The sequence below is a fragment of the Pristis pectinata genome, chromosome 24, assembly GCF_009764475.1.
Source record: "Pristis pectinata isolate sPriPec2 chromosome 24, sPriPec2.1.pri, whole genome shotgun sequence".
In the NCBI taxonomy this organism is placed as follows: Eukaryota; Metazoa; Chordata; class Chondrichthyes; order Rhinopristiformes; family Pristidae; genus Pristis; species Pristis pectinata.
The window spans coordinates 3,672,984-3,691,394 of NC_067428.1; the positions used below are offsets into that span (position 1 = coordinate 3,672,984).

Here is an 18,411-nt window from a genome sequence, read left to right on the forward strand (position 1 = left end):
CACAACACTACAAATGGTCCAGCTGCTGCAAGGACATAACATTCTATAGAGAAAAACTGCAGGTGGTGATCAAAAGGGTACATGAAAATTGCTGAGATGTATTTAGCCGAGACATGAATTGTTCTGATTTCCAGGAATACATTTTCCAGTTTACCCCTGGTTAATGAGAAGGGCGAACAATGGACATTTATGTAAATTCTAAGCTACTAATTATAGAGAAATGTAAAAAGCAAGAGAAGTTACAAAGTGTGCACATTCGCATTGCCCAAGGGCACAGTGTACACTTTCAGTTCTGATGAGGAGTCACTGACCTGAAACGTTAACTGGCTTTCTCTCTCAACATATGCCAGCTGACCTGGAAAGTTGCCAGCGTCTTCTGTTTAATTTCAAATTTCCAGCATCCTCAGCATTGCCTTTTTGTCATAAGCTCAATAGTGAAAGCATACAATAATGTTCTTACATTATAATATTCTGAAGGCTGTGCGGGGTTGTGATCACATCAATTTGTTCGCATAGGTCACATTGTTACTTGGCTGCATCTTGTTTACAACTGTCATGTAAAAGCACACACTCCAGACTGAACGTTGTGGTTACTTTTTATTATTAGTGATGTAAAGAATATGATAAATTGACACCACAAATGAAGGCAAATGAACACAACATCTGTAACAGGCAGGGAAAGGAAAGTGCTTAAGAAAGCTAATGAGTGGCATCTAATTGGTTTATTCAGGCATTTGAACAGTTTTACAAAAGGAACACAATCTGAGGACCATCCATCCTCTGGAGCTATCAAAGCTCACAGGAGAACCAATGTTGTGGACTTAACACCAATTGCATCTTCTGCTCAAGTTTACTTGGCACATTAAGGAAAGGGAGGGGAGAGAGGGAGGGAGGGGGGAGAAGGGAGAGAAAGAAAAAGAGTTCACAAGGCTAAATTGAAAGGGCAGTCGGCAATCTCACAAACTGGCAGTGCCTTTTTGCCTTGTATTGTCAGCAGCTGGAGGGGTTAGGGTAGGGAGACAATGATGACATTGACACTGTTTAGAAATCTCTTCTCTACAAATGCCTCTCGAAGTGACGGGCATGGTGCAGAGGCGTTTGGCACCCGGAGCCGTGAAGGAGTGCTTCCTGACCAGTATAAAAGCTTGCTCCGGGTTTCAGGCAGGGAGCAGCTAAGTCAAATGATTGATTGGCTTTGGTGCATTAGAGGACTTTGGTTTTCACACATAATCCAAATTAGGGCTCTCAGGAGTGAGATGGCTCCAATGTAAATGAGTAGCTTATTCCATTAATAACCTTCCCCAAGCAGGCAAGTCCAGAGAACAGCCATGCCTCATCAACAAGCTGCTTCCGGCCTTAACGTTCGTAAAGACGGCCCCACTCTGCAATGACATTCAAGGGCAGGTTTAAGGATAGCAGAGTTTGGGGCTTCATGGTCTTGGGTAAAGATGTCACCCCAAGAAAAAAAAACACAAAAACAACTTGTAGGAAAATTGTAGGACTCTAAAGAAATTCTTTTTGATATAGTTTTTTAATAAAAGGAATAGGGATAAAATAATATGTAGACCAGATCAACATACTCCAATGCTGGAGGCAGAGGCTCGATACATATAGCTCCCTGTGTCCTGAGACTTTCACTATCCCTCCAGGTTGCTTTGGATTGCGTTGCACTTGGCCACAGGTATACCTTCCACCACCACTCATGTTTACATACTGCAACTGTTCAAGTTATCCACCACAGGCACAAACCTTTTTACAGGATAGTCAACACACAAAATGGTTTCTTTAGAATTAACAGAGTTCAAATGAGATGAAGAGATCACCAGAAGAGCCCCTCATTTCTCTGGTGATCCACCACACAAAAGTGGAACTAAACAAAGCTGCAGGGTTTATGAGGCATGGCATTCAGTGCTAACAAATTATCCATTGACTACCACAGAGCCGCCTCACATTCCAAGCAGTGCTAACATATATCCATGTTCATCCTGAAGTCTGCAGGGCCAGTGATGCTGCCTGATTTTTCCTTTAGAAAATATGGAATCACACATTGACATTCATTGCCTTGTGGCATTACTGTTGTAGGAATGGCCAATCCAATTACCAGCCAGCAACAAGAATTGGCACTGTGGATGCACCTTTGGCTCACTCCGGGTGCAGAAAGTAAAGGAAAACAGCAGTTCATACAAAGGAATCTTTTACCAAACAGCTACCACCTGCAGTGAGAAGCAGCAGCTGAAAGTTGACTGCCCCACTCTGCAATGACATTCAAGGGCAGGTTTAAGGATAGCAGAGTTTGGGGCTTCATGGTCTTGGGTAAAGATGTCACCCCAAGAAAAAAAAACAAAAACAACTTGTAGGAAAATTGTAGGACTCTAAAGAAATTCTTTTTGATATAGTTTTTTAATAAAAGGAATAGGAATAAAATAATTATATGTAGACCAGATCAAAATACTCCAATGCTGGAGGCAGAGGCTCGATACATATAGCTCCCGGTGTCCTGAGACTTTCACTATCCCTCCAGGTTGCTTTGGAGTGCGTTGCACTTGGCCACAGGTATACCTATCCCTTACGGCTCAAGGTCACCACCAGATGCAGCACCGAGCACATCTCTGCCTCAGTGCTGCCAACTTGCTGAAGGACACCTTTGACTAACACTCAAGGACAAAGATTTACAAACACACTATTGAGAAATACACATACACCTCCTGACATCAAAAGTGATTCTTCCCTTTCCTTTCCAATTCTCGGGAAGATTTTGCTTTTACAGGGTTAATTCCTTCAAGGACAGAGAGCCTTCCAGAGCATTGTAAGTGGATGAGTATCGAAAAGCTGTGCCTGTGGAGGGTATCTGAGCAGAGGCTGGTAATATCCCAACATCCCCATGCCTATGTTTGTTTTCACAAGGTAGCACATACTGATCAGTGCTGGCTCACGGTGCTACACCAGCAGCAGCTTGCCATTGTCTCACCCAAGTGCGGCCTCAAGTTGGCTATTCAGCTAGCAGAGGAATCGCAAACTTAGTGGATCCCTGCTTCCATGGCCAGTCTTGTGCACAGTCATGGTGGTGCTGGATAATGCAGTCTAGCCCAGCAATAGTACCCTTAAGGTTCAATGATCAGATCTGCTGATCAATAGTACCCTTTCTAACACTGTCTTTAAACATTCTATACAGTATTAGACACATATATAACTAAAAACACAGTAACATACAAAAGATACAACTGTTGACAACATTTCCTTTGAAATGACCTGCTATCTGAGCCAGCTGGTGTTCCCTGTTGTTTAAGGGCCTTTGGTTTAGATCTATTATTGGTTTGTACTGAGAAAGAGTCCACAATCAGCTCTCAGCAGGATGGCATTGTCCTGACTGTGGATGCACACAGCAGTGTTAATGGTACGACAAAAATAAATTTAATACTGCTTTCTTCTAAAATCAAAATTAATTCACTTCTTTCCTGGAGATAAGGATGGGCAGGGCTTGGATATTGGATATTGACAGGCAGACCTGATGGGCAGAAAAGGGGTGTGATGGGGAGTGTCACTGGGGGGTGGGGACAGAGGAACAGCGAGAGAGACCGAGCGCTATGGGGAGCAACACTGGGAGGGAGAGGACCGAGGAAGAGAGAGAGAGGACTGAGAGAGCGTGCGAGCGGGAGAGAGAGAGAGAGAGAGAGAGAGTGCGAGCGTGCAAGTGAGAGAGAGAGAGAGCGCGAGTGAGAGTGCGAGAGTGTGCGAGCGAGAGAGAGCGTGAGCAAGAGTGCGAGAGAGAGAGAGCGCTATAGGGAGCAACACTGGGAGAGGGGACCGAGGAAGAGAGAATGTGAGTGCAAGAGAGAGAGATAGCAAGTGAAATAGCGAGCGAGAGAGAGAAAGAAAGAGACTGAGAGAGGAAAGCACTGGTCATTCTGCGGTGAAGTGGGTCTGCCCCGGGTAGCTGCAATTCATTGCGGCAGTTGGCGTGGGAAACAGATTGCAGAATTCAAAGTCCACTGTCTATTGGCCAATTTGAATGGGCTCCAACAAATGGAAAGTAATGCCAGCTCCTAAACTTCAGGGGATAGCTGTTGCATAATAACTATGAATATTGTTGTAGTTCTACAACAAAACAAATACTTGGAGGAAACCTGGAGCACATTTTCATACTTGTGAGGACAGATATGTGCTCTTCTTAGTTTTGTGGGTGATTTTCCTTTGTGCCTGCCTAACATTAAATGGGGTTTAAAGAAATGGCAACTCCCCTTGGAGACCATCATGACTATGGGTGTTCGATTTTAATTCAGCACTTGGGGATCGAGACAAAACAATACACATAGAGCATAACTTTCAGGCAATGAAAATCCCACTCGCATCAATACACAACTGCTGAGCAAAGAGAACAAAGTTTGAACCCATCAAGAACATTCAAAATGAGCACTCAAAGTTCAAGCTGAAGTTCAGGCTGATGTTCAGGTGCTCAGAGAGAAAGTTGAAAAACTTAGTCTACCTATTCATAGGGACCAAGGAGCAAGGGGAAGATTTGGCGCTGGCATCGGGATGGAGGGGTAGCGATAAGGGGACAAACCGTGCCTGTTTTCCTTTCAGTCCATGAATGAGTGCATTTAACATGCTTTACCTTCTTCATGAAAGTCATTGCTCTGACAGTGACCTGAAACATGATGAATACACTTAACACTTTTACACAATCCACTGAATTGGATCTCTTCTCCCAGTCAATGTTCAGCTGCCATCTTGCTTCACTGTGTCCGTAGCTGGTAGTCTACAAAATGAGGGGAATAGAGGATTAAAAGGTGCCATGAACATTTGCACAGAACCCAAATGAAAGGGTGTATGGTTCAGAATATGTAACGAAATACTACCTTGCAAAATGTAGACTGCAAGCTGCATACTTTATAATAACTTTTATAAACATGAGGTCTGCACTACATTAGATAACACTCTATTACTCTCTACAGGTTCAACTGGAAACCAAGAGAAACAGAAAAGCTGCTTCTTTCACAGATCTGCGGCTACATGACACTACACCCCATGCTAATACCATCCGTTCATCATTCTAATCAAGTGCGAAGCAAATGCGATGGACTTTACCCACGCACATTATATCTAAAGTCAAGACTGTAACTTACGTTCACAGCTTCTGTTGCTCTGGGCTGTATTTTGTGATTGATACAAACTTTGCTTTTGGTCCTCATAAAAACTGTCTTTTTTTTTATCCTGCAGGCAACAACAGACAAGCACAACTCACCCAGGAAATTCTTGCATCCTTGTAATTCCTGCACAGTGAATACTAGCACAGCACACTGTACCAGTAAATCCCTCAAACCCAGTAAATCAGATGATTGATCTACATCATAACTCATTATCTTGACACTATGCCCATGTTCCACAATGTTCCAGCTCACTGTACCTTGACCAAATCAGGCAACTCAGCACAGACTGGAGGTCAAACCCTCATGGCTCTCTTTTCCTTCTGGGATGCAGGGGATCATGTGCAAAATGACAACACAGTCCCAATTGGCACAAATTTGCCCCTTACCCTTAATTTCACTGTCAGCATGTAAAGTACAACTATCACAGCAGTACAGTATACAGTGCTCAATTAAAGCTCAAAACCTCAGTATAAAGTGCTGCAACCAACTGGAAATGTTTGGTACATGGATTGGGAAGCAACTCCACGCTCCATTGTTTCCTCACCTTATTTATGAATAACATCTCAAATAACATTGCTGACAAATTCAAAATTGGAAGCTACGTTCAGCAAGTTCTCGATTAGCAATTTCCAAAGTTTTTCAGCAATTGTTAAAAAAAACTTTGTATATGTCTACCAAAAATCACAGCAAGCTCGCTCAAATAAGGAGTCCACTGCCCTGCACTACAAGTATATCACAAGCAAGTTGCAATATACGCAAGGTAATAGAATCTGTTTGGATTAACTCGCTGCTAGCCGTAAGAATTGATAATTGAGGTCTCTGCGATGGATTATTTCTAGCGAGAAATGAGATTAGGTAACTGCAGCATTCTGGAAAGATGGAAGTAGAAATGAATGTCTTTCAGCCCTCAAACCCAGTAAATCAGATGATTGATCTACATCGTAACTCATTGTCTTGACACTATGCCCATTTATTGCCCAGTCTAGCAAGCATCTATCTCTAGTTCTCTCTCCATGCACAGCCTTGGGGAAGAGGGTTCAACATTACCACTACCCTGGGTAAGAAACATTGCTTCCCAATACTCACTTTGAAAGACCAGGTCTAATTTTAAGATTACGACTCCCACTCCCCTCACCAATTCAGTTCTTCCTTCACCCAAGAATACACCTTCCCTAGTCTAGTATATAACATCCGTCCAACACTTTGATAAGATCACCGACATTGAGTTGATCCTACCTGTCCATATAATTTATGGCCTGCATTCTGGAACGGGCAACACAGCCAGGACAATAGGTTTGATGGACAGATTGAGTGCAAGTTGCTCACCTCCTCTCGGTCAGAAGGAGATCAGACTTCAGACAGTTACAGCTGTCGTAGTTCCTATGCTTCAGAGGCCAGCAAGCTGATTGAAGGTGGTGGGGTAGGGATAGAGGTGGGAGAGGGAAGGAGAAAGGAAGACTGAGGCAGCCACCAGCCCACTAACTGAATAGAAGCACCTGCACCAGGTAACTACACACACACATGTGTGTATATGTGATGTGAGGTTGGGAATATGCAGACAAAAATTGGTCAAGGATATTACCAAGAAATAAGGATTTTTCCTTAAGCAGGATGTCTACATTTGTAAAGTTGTATGTCTTTTAATAAGATCTCCTCCTACACACTTACATCTGTATCCAGTTTGTGTGCATTCTCACGAACGCCATCTGAAATAGTTTCCTCTCTGTGGTCGGATCAAAGGGATTTTCCCAACAGATCATTTCAGCTGCTGGCAGGACAATCTCCCCTAAAGCACACCAATTTCCATTTACTTGCCCCAGAGGCTTTGCTTTGTATGTCTGTGTGATGCGTGAGCTTTACATACAAAACAAAAACTTAATGGAGCCACATGGACACACAAGCCACTTCGGGCCAAGTATCCCTCATCTAGAGCAATGCAGGCTGTGTCCAATAACTGCATCCTCTTCAATAGCTTCACTTTTTTCGCCATTTGCAGATCTTCAAATTAAGAGTAAACTGGCATATAGATTAAGAATACCAGAGCCAACCCAAGTTTCCTTCAACCATCGCCTGGGTAACTATCTTAGATGTGCAAATGACCTGGCAAACAGCTCCTGCAGAATCACTGCATGCTGCGGCACCCCGAGGCCATTTCGCCTGTTAAATCTGTAATGGCTCCATGCAACAGCAATCCAGCTCGTCCCAAACCTCCACTCTCTCCCTAAAGCCCTACAAAACTCTTTTCTGTCAGATGCCTACACAGATCTCATGCAAACACTTCACCTTCTTCCTTGGTGAAGACCGATGTACCGAACACATTCAGTAACTCAGCCACACCCACTTCATCCCTTTAAAACTTCTGCTCTGCTCGAATTGTATTTCACTACATTTGCAAACTAACTTACAAACAAGCCCATTGTAATCCACAAGAGCTCCTGCCATGGGAATACAGGCAGTACTGTGGTGTACATAGTTTGGCTACAATCCCTCTCATTCCATTTAAAGAGTTCCAGAAGAGTTACTAGGAATACAGCAAATTCCTGTTCAGTGATTCCACATCATAAACACACAGCATTATATCCCCAGAGCAGCACTGAAGACTTCCACATTTTCTGTGACAGAGCTTTCAGCATTCATGAGAGGTGGGAGGGGGAATGAGCAGGAGCAGAGGTGGTGAGGATCGAGTGACAGTAGAGAGAGAGTGATGATAGGCTGGTATCAGATGTTGGAACGTACATAGATAAAGAAAACACAGCCGTGCATTCACAGTGTGTTTAGAAGAGGTCCTGATGAAGGGTCTCGACCTGAAACGTTGACTGTTTATTTCCCTTCACAGATGCTGCCTGACCTGCTGAGTTCCTCCAGCACAGTGTATTGCTCTAGATTCTAGCATCTGCAGATGTTTAGAAGAGGAGTCACTTGCTGGTTATTTGGATTTTTATATACATAATCATGACAAGTAATTAGTAGCCTTTACTAAACTCGAGAGTACGTGACATTATGAAAGAATGTATGGGTGTTACACTGCCAGACAAACCCTAATTCTCACGTCTTAATGAGGGGAAGCACTACCTATTTAAAATGCTTGCACCTTATACAAAGGACATCCTTTATAAATCTGCTCCTCTGTAACGACGTTTGGATCGTTCATCGTTTCCCATCTTTGGCCTTTTTCAGACCATCCTGCAGTGTTCCCACATTGGATATATAGGATTTTTGAACATTTTTTCTCAATTTATAAACATATTTTCAAAATTACATGGAGAATATTTTAACGATGATGCCATTTTATGCACCCAACATAAAACACATCCAGTTCCTTTACACAGCCACTTGAGGATAGGCAAGTGGAGAAGATGGCCACCCATACTGGTGTTGCTTGCCAGGTTAAACTCATTTGAGGGCAGAACAAGTGAATTGAAATCATCAGCAGCCAAGAGACTCTGGGGAAATTTATCATCCCCACTTATTGGAGCAACAGACCAACAGGTCAGCAAAGGCCAACTGTAATTGTGTAAATCCACATCCCATCATCCAGAGCACAGAGGAAAACCAGCTGTAACATTTGAGCTTGGTGTTATTTTGAAGTAGTGAACATTCAATTTAAAATTTAGCAAGTTTTTAAAAAAAATGGACAATAAATTAGCAGTACTTTAATCATGTACAGCTCTTTCTCAACCACTTTCCTTCTTGCTCTGTTACCTTATTTACAGTAAATATCATCATTTTTGTCCACTTTCCCCTCTCCCCCCACAATCACAGACTATCGTTCTTCAACCCGATTTTTCTCAGCTTTGCTGTTGCTTCCTAGTGAAAAGTCAGTGATCCTAAATATGAATTTTATTTCTCTCTCCATAGAATACGCCTGGTACAACAAAGGCTACTGAACTAGACAACATCGCAGCTGTGGTATTGAAGACCTGTGCTCTTGAAGACCTGTGCTCCAGAACCAGCTGCATCACTAGCCAAGCTGTTCTCACATAGTTACAGCACTGGCACCTGCCTGACTATGTGGAAAAGTACCCAGGTGTGACCTGTTCACAGAAGGCAGAGCAAATCCAATCTGGCTAAATACTGCCCAGTCTATTCTCAATGACCAGCAAATCATAGAAGCTTCAACAACAGTGCAGTCAAGCAGCATTTATTCACTAATGACTTAAACCTTTAAACTTAAACTTTATTTGTACAGCACGGTAACAGGCCCTTCTGGCCCAACGAGCCCACGCCGCCCAATTACATCCATGTTAACCTACTAACCCGCATGTCTTTGGAACGTGGGAGGAAACTGGAACACCTGGAGGAAACCCGTGCAGTCACAAGGAGAATGTACAAACTCCTAACAGACAGCGGTGGGAGTTGAACCTGGATTGCTGGCGCTGTAATAGCGTTACCCTAACCACTACACTACCGTGCCGATTGCTCACTGATGCCCAGGTTGGGTTTTGCCAAAACCACTTTAGTCCTCGTCACAGCCTAGATCCTAAAATGGACCAGAGCTTAAACTAGAGGTGAGCTGAGAGTAACTGACCTTGACATCACAGAAGCATTTGATCAAGTGTTGCATCAAGGAGGTCTGGTCAAAGTGAAGTCAATGGGCAAAGCAAAAACACACCAGTGGCCAGTGTCACACCTCACAAAAAGGGTGGTGGTGGATGTAGTTGCCTTAGGGTTTTGGAGGACCAGTTTCTTAAAAATTTTTGAAATTTTATTTACAGCGTGGTAACAGGCCCTTCTGGCCCAACGAGTCCGCGCAGCCCATTTTAAACCCAAATTGACCTACCCGTACGTCTTTTAGAATGTGGGAGGAAACTGGAGCACCTGGAGGAAACCCATGCAGACACGGGAGGACGTACAAACTCCTTACAGACAGCGACGGGAATCAAACCCCGATCGCTGGTGCTGTAATAGCGTCACGCTAACCACTACGCTACTGTGCTGCCACCATACCGTACCGTACCAGTTCCTCCGGGTGATCACCTAGGTTCAATGATCTTCAGCTGCTTCATCAATGACCTTCCTTCTATCATGGATTCAGAAGCGAGGATGTTCACTGATGATTGCACAATGTTCAAATCCATTTGCAGTTCCCCAGCAAATGAAGCAGTCCATGCCCACATACAATAACAGGTGGACAAAATTCAGACATGAGCTGATAAATGACAGGTAACACCTGTACAACAAAAGTGTGGAACTAAGTGTGGCAAAAGTTTCTGGATTACTCCCAGTGTCGCGTGCTAGTCAGGGCAGGAATAGAAAGATAGAACATATGGATGAATGGCTGAGGAGCTGGTGTAGGGGCAGGATTTCAGGTTCTTGGATCATCGGAACCTCTTCTGAGGCAGGGGCAACCTGTTCAGGAGTGTTGGCTTTCTATACATACATCAAGAACAAGAGGATAACTAGAGAGAGGGTAGGACCACTCAAGGATAAAGGAGGGAACATATGCTTGGAGGTGGAGGATGTGGGCGAGGTCCTAAATGAGTACTTTGTGTCAGTATTTACCAAGGAGAAGGACATGGAAGATAGTGAGATTAATGTGGAGCATGCTAACGTGCTAGGTTATATTGGGATAAAGAAAGAGGTAGTGTTGGGCCTCTTGAGATGGATGTCCCCAGGGCCTGATGGGATATACCTCAGGTTATTGAGAGAGGCAAGAGATGAGATTGCTGGGGCCTTCACCAAGATCTTTGCATCCTCTCTAGTCCTCTGATGAGGTCCCAGACGAACGGCAAGTAGCTAATGTAGTTTCGTTGTTCAAGAAGTGAAATAGGGATGATCCTGGAAACTATAGATCCAAGAATCTCATGTCAATGGTAGGGAAGCTACTGGTGAGGATTCTTAGGGATAGGATTTATGAGCATTTGGAAAACTGTGGCCTAATTAGGAACAGTCAGCATGGCTTTGTGCGGGGCAAGTCACATCTTACTAACTTGATTGAGATTTTCGAGGAGGTGACAAAGGTGATTGACGAAGGTAGAGCTGTGGATGTTGTCTACGTGGATTTTAGTCAGGCGTTTGACAACGTTCCTCATGGTAGGCTCATCCAGAAGATTAAGATGCATGGGATTAATGGTGACTTGGCCGTTTGGCTTGCCCACAGAAGACAGGGTGTAATGGTCAGTGGGACCTATTCTGGCTGGAAGTCCGTGGCTAATGGTGTTCTGCTGGGATCCATACGGGACTTCTGCTGTTTGTGATATATATAAATGACCTGAATGAATACGCCGATGGGTGGGTTAGTAAGTTCACAAAGATTGGCAGCATTTTGGATAGTGTGGATGATTGCCAGAGGATACAGCAGGATATAGATCAGATGCAGATATGGGCGGAGAAATGGCAGATGGAGTTTAATCCTGCCAACTGTGAGCTGTTGCACTTTGGGAGATCAAATCTAAAGGGACAGTAGACAGTTAATGGCAGGACCCTTAACAGTGTTGATGTACAGAGGGATCTTGGGGTCCAAGTCCATAGTTCCCTGAAAATGGCTGCACAGGTTAATAGGGTGGTATAGAAGGCATATGGCATGCTTGCCTTCGTTAGCCCAGGCACTGAGTTCAAGAGTCAGGAAGTTATGCTGCAGCTTTATAAAACTTTATTAAGCTGCATCTGGAATACTGCATTCAATTCTGGTCACTCCATTATATGAAAGATGTGGAGGCTTTGGGGAGGGTGCAGACGAGGTTTACCAGGATGCCTCCTGGATTATAGTGCCATAAGGACAGGCTGAACAAGCTTGGGTTGTTTTCTCTGGAGCGGCAGAGGCTGAAGGGAGACAAGATAGAGGTTTATAAGATTATGAGAGGCATAGATGGAGTAGACAGCCAGTATTATTTTCCCAGGGTTGAAGTGTCTAATACTAGAGGTCATGTGTTTAAGGTGAGAGGGAGTAAGTTCAAAGGGAATGTGCGCGGCAAGTTTTCTTTTTAAACACAGAGCGATGGGTGCCTGGAATGAAGTGTGTTTATTTTAATGCTAGCAGTGTTAAGGGCAAGGGTGATGGATCAGTACATGGAACTGCGGTGCTGTGGCCATTACAGAGACTTGGTCGGGAGAGAGACAGGACTGGATGCTTAATGTTCCAGGGTTTTGATGTTTTATTAGAAATGATAGAGAGGGAGGTAAAAGAGGTGGGGGGAGGGGGTGGAAACAGAGTTGAACTATTTATCAGGGATGGTGTGGATAGACGTGTTTAAAAGGCCCTTAGACAGGCACCTGACAGTGCAGAGAATGGAGGGCTATGGACAGCGTAGCCAGAAGGGGCTAGCTTACTTGGGCATTTAATTAGTTTGGTACATCGTGGGCCAAGCGCCTGTTCCTGTGCTGTACTGTTCTATGTTTGAAAAGTGCTGGGTAAAGATCACCTCCAACAAATGAGCATCTAACCACCTACCCTTGACCTTCAATGGTACTACCATTGGAATTGGTGTATTATTGTCACGTAGAGGTACAGTGAAAAATCTGTCCTGCATAATGTTCATACAGGTCAATTCATTACACAGTGCACTGAGGTAGTACAGGGTAAAACAATAACAGAATGCAGAATAAGGTGTAACAGCTACAGAGAAAGTGCATTGCAGGTAGACAATGAGGTGCAAGGTCATAACAAAGTAAATTGTGAGGTCAAGAGTCCATCTTATTGTACTAAGGGACCATTCAATAGTCTTATAACAGCGGGATAGCAGCTATCCGTGAGCCTGGTGATACATGCTTTCAGGCTTTTGTATCTTCTGCCTGATGGGAGTGGGGAGAAGAGAGAATGTCCGGGGTGGGTGGGGTCACTGCTCTTGACTGATGAGCAGAAACTCAACAGTGCCTATAAGGGCAAATCAAAAGCTGGCATCCAAAGATAAAATATCTTTATTAGTCACATGTACATCGAAACACACAGTGAAATGCATCTTTTGCGTAGAGTGCTCTGGGGGCAGCCCGCAAGTGTCGCCACACTTCCGGCACCAACATAGCGTGCCCACAACTTCCTAACCCGTACGTCTTTTGGAATGTGGGAGGAAACCAGAGCACCCATAGGAAACCCACACAGACACATGGGGAGAACGTACAAGCTCCTTACAGGCAGTGGCCGGAATTGAACCTGGGTGGCTGGTGCTGTAAAGTGTTACGCTAACCGCTACACTACTGTGCCTGCCCTCTACACTAGTGCTGATTCACCTCCTGACACTCCAAGGCCTTCCCTATCCACCAAGCACAATTCAGGAGCACAATGGAATACTCTCCATTTGGCTGGGTAACAGCAGTGCCAACAATTCTCAAGAAGTTCAATATCATCCAGGTCAAAACAGCTGACTTAATTGGTATTGGTTTTATTATTGTCACACATGTACTGAGATACAGTGCAAAGCTTTTACTTGCATGTCATCTAGCCAGATCATGCCATACATAAGTACATTGAAGTAGCAGAAAGCAAAACAGAATGCAGACTATAGTGTAGTGCACAGAGAAAGTGCAGTGCAGGTAAACAAATAAAGTGCAAGGGCTGCGATGAGATAGATTGGGAGATCAAGAGTTCGTCTTTAGCGTATGAGAGGTCTGTTCAAGAGTCTGATAACAGCTGGATAGAAGCTGTTCTCGAGTCTGTTGGTACAATCTTTGCTTTCTACCTTTTGTATCTTCTGCTCAATGGGAGAGGAGAAGAGAGAATGACCGGGTAGGAGTGGTCCTCGATTACATTGGCCGCTTTCTCAAGGCAGTGGGAAGCGTAGACGGAGTCAATGGAGAGGAGGCTGGTCTGCGTGATGGACTGGGCTGCGTTCAGTTTCTTATGGTCTCAGGCAGAGCAGTGTCACACCCAGCTGTGAAGCATCCAGATAGGATGCTTTCTATGGTACATCTATAAAACTTGGTAAAAGTCATTGGGGACATGCCGAATTTCCTTAGCCTTCTGAGGAAGTGGAGGCGCTGGTGAACTTTCTTGGTTGTAGCATCCACGTGGCTGGACCAGGACACACCATAGGTGATATTTACACCTGGGAACATGAAGGTCTCAATCATCTCCACCTCAGCACCATTGATACAGACTGGGGCGTGTGCTCTGCCCAGCTTCCTGAAGTCAATGAACAGCTCCTTCATTTTACTGACATAGAGGGATAGGTTGTTGTCTTGACACCATGCCACTAGAATCTCCATCTCCTTCCTGTATGCCAGCACCCTATCAACTACCGTAAATACCAAATGGTGGCTGCAGCATGTACCATCTACAAAATCCACCAGTTGGCCACCCATGTTACTCTGAGAGAAATTTCCCTTGACAATCAACTAGGGCAAGGGCACCAGATGCATGGGACTACCACCACCTGCAAATTCCCCTCTGAGTTACACACCACCCTGACTTGGAGATATACCGCTGGTCCTTCTCCGTCACTGCATGTAAATTCTAGAACTCCCTCCCTAACAGCCCCAGAGCATTTTATCAGAAGGGCTGCAGTGGTTCAAGGCTCACCATCCTCTCAGGGGGAATAAGGAATGGAAACACTGGTTGGTATGAACTGGTTGGGCAGAAGGGCCTGTATCCATGCTGTATTGCTCTACGACTCTAAGGAAGGGGCACCAATTGCTGACCTTGCCAGCGACAACCAGATCCCAACCATGAATGAAAAAGACCCTTGCTGAGTATTTCCATCATTTTCCGCTTTGGTTTTGAATCCCCAAGATTCGAAATGTGAAGTTTGGGTTGGGTAATAGATGCTGAAATCGCTGGTTTTGTCTACATTACATGAATAAATAAAAACAAATCCTGTGGTCGAAAGTGCAGGATGGCAAAGGCATTTTGTGAGTCAAACTGCAGAACATATGCGGCACTGCACAGCGGGAAAATCAATGCCAAAATACTGTACATCACGCCATGCACTTAGCAAGTTTGGACATTTTTGGAGTGTATAATATATTCTTCGGGGCTAGGAAGAGGAAGCAAGAGACCAGAGCAGTACTTTTTGATTTCCATGTTATTTACAAGTTTGCTGAAATGCCACCTTTGGCCTGAGATATGCCCTCCTTTCTGTCCAGCTTCAGTTGGGTCCCATAAAGCAGAAAAGATTACAGTTGGATGTTGGATTGTGCGGGAAAGTCAGAAGTTAGCAATGGCTACACAATCTGTGGTTTTGGTGAAAGTTTCTAAAGACAGAGGAGATGGAGTCATTTCTGGAGACCTGGAAAAAGGTAAATGACAATACAAAAGGTCAGTAATAGGGGTGCAAGTGGTGAAATTTGTAGAGATAGAGGAAAGCTCTGAAGGCAAAGGAAATAGTTAAAATTTAAAATCTGGAAGGAGAGAGGCAGCGTGTGACACCAAGAATGAAAATATCATGGATAACCAGCCATGAGATAAGACGATGGAGAACAGAATCAACATAGGTCTGCAAGTACTTAACATTCAAACCTTTCATCCTCCAGTGTGGCGCAACACAAATTACAGATGCAATAAACCTCAAATTGCTTCTAGTGCATTAAGTGGTAATCGGAGAAAAGGAGATGATATAATAAATATTTTAGTAATAATTTCTCGTGGTTGCTAAGGTGTTACAGTCCACAGAAAAAATACCTGTTGAGATGTTAATTGCAATGAACAACTCAGCTGAGTTTGATAGATTACTGTCATTATGGCTAAGAAGTTCAACCCATCTTATATCCACTGATTCCAAAGAAGCATTGCGCAACTGGGACAGAGAGCGAGTCACAGCCACAGACCTTTATTTGCAATGGAAATAGCAGAATAGAGCACCCCAGCAGCTGATTCATTGGATTATCAGCCAGAGTTACTCATTACTGACCCAGGGAGGCAAATTCAAATCCCAACATGGTAGCTGGCAAATTTAAATTCAAGTGGATATGGAATTAAAGCTATTTTCAGTAATGGTAACCATGAACTTAAAGATAATAATAAAGACGCATCTGGTTCACTAATGTCATTTATTCCAGGGAAGGAAATCTGCCATCATAACCTGGCTTGGCCTATGTCTGACTCTAGGCCACCAGTGTGGTTGACTCTTTAACTTCCTTTCTCAGTTCAGAGGGAATTACTGATGGACTATAAATGCTAGCATTTCCACCAATGTCTACATCCTTAAAACAATAAAAAACAAAAACATGTGGCCAAGTCCTTTACCTCAAGGTGTCCTCAGGCCCAGTTTAAATCTCCTGCTTCGATAACTCGCTGTTTCTTTGTCTGTACCAGAAAGGGCCATTTCTGCCTGTCACTATTTTGGCTCAGCTTTTCGTATTCTATTTGTAAAGGACATGTCGCACAGCCTCACTACTTACACTATGGTTAGGGTTTGGCCAGAGCAACTTGTTAACCAAAGCTCAGCCAAACATATTACATGTACAAAGAAACTTGATGTGCTCCCATTAAGCCATTTGGAATCACTCTTAGAGGTATCCCCTTTGTTCTAACCATCCCTCCCTCACCTTCTCTCCTACTGGAAACTAACCTGGTTGCTCTTTCCCAATTCCAATGAAAGGTTCAGAATGTGAAATACTAACTCTGTTTCTCTCTCCACAGACACTGCCTGGCCTGCTAAATGTCTCTATAATTTTTTCTATTATTTCTGATTTCCAGCATCTTCAGTCATTTTTTTGATTTTCTATTATCCCCTGTTAATTCTTTAGTTTGTGTAGAATGAATATATAAAAGTGACCCATGCAGGGTCAGAGAAGGATGGAAGTGCTTTATGTTGATCAGGAAGAGGGGAAACAGGGCCTCCAGGCTTTCAATACCTCCGATACAACTTAACCTAAAAAGAGAAAGTTGAGCTTTGTACAATTTAGAGCAGAATTTTTTTCCTACTAAAGAGCACGGGTCACCCACATTGCCATGGATGTCACTCTGGAAAATGTGAAAATTCCCTGGTTCCCAGAATTGAAGTGGAATAAATAAATGTTATGATCACTTTCCACCCTTATGCTCTGAGGATGCCTAATGTGTACAAACTGGTAGCCACATTTTCTCCACTGTAGGGGTAAAAGAACTGATAGGTTTTTAAGGCTCATTGGGACTTCCATAAACCAAAGGCAACCAGATGGAAATAAGAATCTCCCAGAAAAGGAACCACATCTCACAATGACCTATTCTCTGGAAGAAAGACTACTATAGGGCTATGCAGCTCTATAGTAGTCAGTGAAACTCTCCTGGCTAAAGATCAAATGCTTCCAATAAAATAACCCACAAGTGGCTAAATCTAGATCAGAGTAGGAAGGATAAATAAACATCAAGCAAAGGGTCCAACTGGGAAGATTTTCAACTCTTAATTTTAGAACTTTTAGATTCTTCAAATACTTTTGGTCAGATGGTCAGATGCTTGGAATAAAACGTGAGGAATCTAAGAAGGCTTCGTACACTATTAACTTGAAGCAGTCAGATCTTTGTGAACACTTTTCAGTGCAAAGGACAAAGGCTAGGAATAAAACGTGAGGAATCTAAGAAGGCTTCGTACACTATTAACTTGAAGCAGTCAGATCTTTGTGAACACTTTTCAGTGCAAAGGACAAAGGCTAGGGCAGAGGTGCAGGATGGCTGAGGAAACAAGGGAAGGATGTGTTGCAATCCTGCTAAGTAATCTGGCACACTTTAAAAGATGTAGAAACTTCTCCGGGTAAACTTTATGTAATTAGTTTGCAGCTCCAGGGGCAATCCAGCAATGGAATCTTCAGAGCAAAAAGCAATGACGAATTCATAAAACTCTGAAAATGTTGGGAAATACACTGCCTGAGACAGGTTAATGTTGAGAAAAGACTGCATTTTTAGCCAAGCCCAAAACACATGTGCAGGAAAGAGTGCATTTTTGGATTTCAAGTACTCATTCTACGTGCAGACTGAAGGAAAACAAGTAACCAAATTTACCCCAACTGCTGCTGATGAGTCTCACCAATTGGTGAATGGAATGTAACACAGTCTTAAAGCCTCGTACTGGAAATAAAAATCATTGCTGGTTTGTGTGGCCAATTCTTTCCTTCCTACTATACAGGCAGAATGTATATACGTAGTGCAAATAAATCAGGGGCAACAGATCGTGCTGGCTACTGAAGCATAGGTCCCTCAGAGTACATGTAAATAGATAGTGGATTCTGCGCAGCTAACATGCAAGACAGGAAGGAGGGAGTCAAACACTAAACTGTAAAGGCAGTTCAACTGCCACCTATATTGAAACAAGTCTTTTGTTGCTACAGGTTGGAGATCATGATCCTGGTCTCGTCTGATTGATTTCCAGAAGGTTTCATTATAGTATCCCTGCCTTCCAATGCGCCACACCCTCTC

At 43.6% G+C, this 18,411-nt stretch overlaps 1 protein-coding gene across 1 annotated transcript in view; it reads right to left on the minus strand.

The window, feature by feature from the left end:
• Positions 1–1,415: 1,415 nt before the first annotated feature.
• Positions 1,416–18,411, minus strand: part of LOC127582606 (AP-1 complex subunit mu-1) — a 94,079-nt gene continuing 77,083 nt past the window's right edge. The window contains exon 12 of the mRNA XM_052038044.1: positions 1,416–4,756. Coding sequence (XP_051894004.1) covers positions 4,734–4,756 — 23 coding nt within the window. The 3' untranslated portion in view covers positions 1,416–4,733. The remainder of the gene's footprint in view (positions 4,757–18,411) is intronic.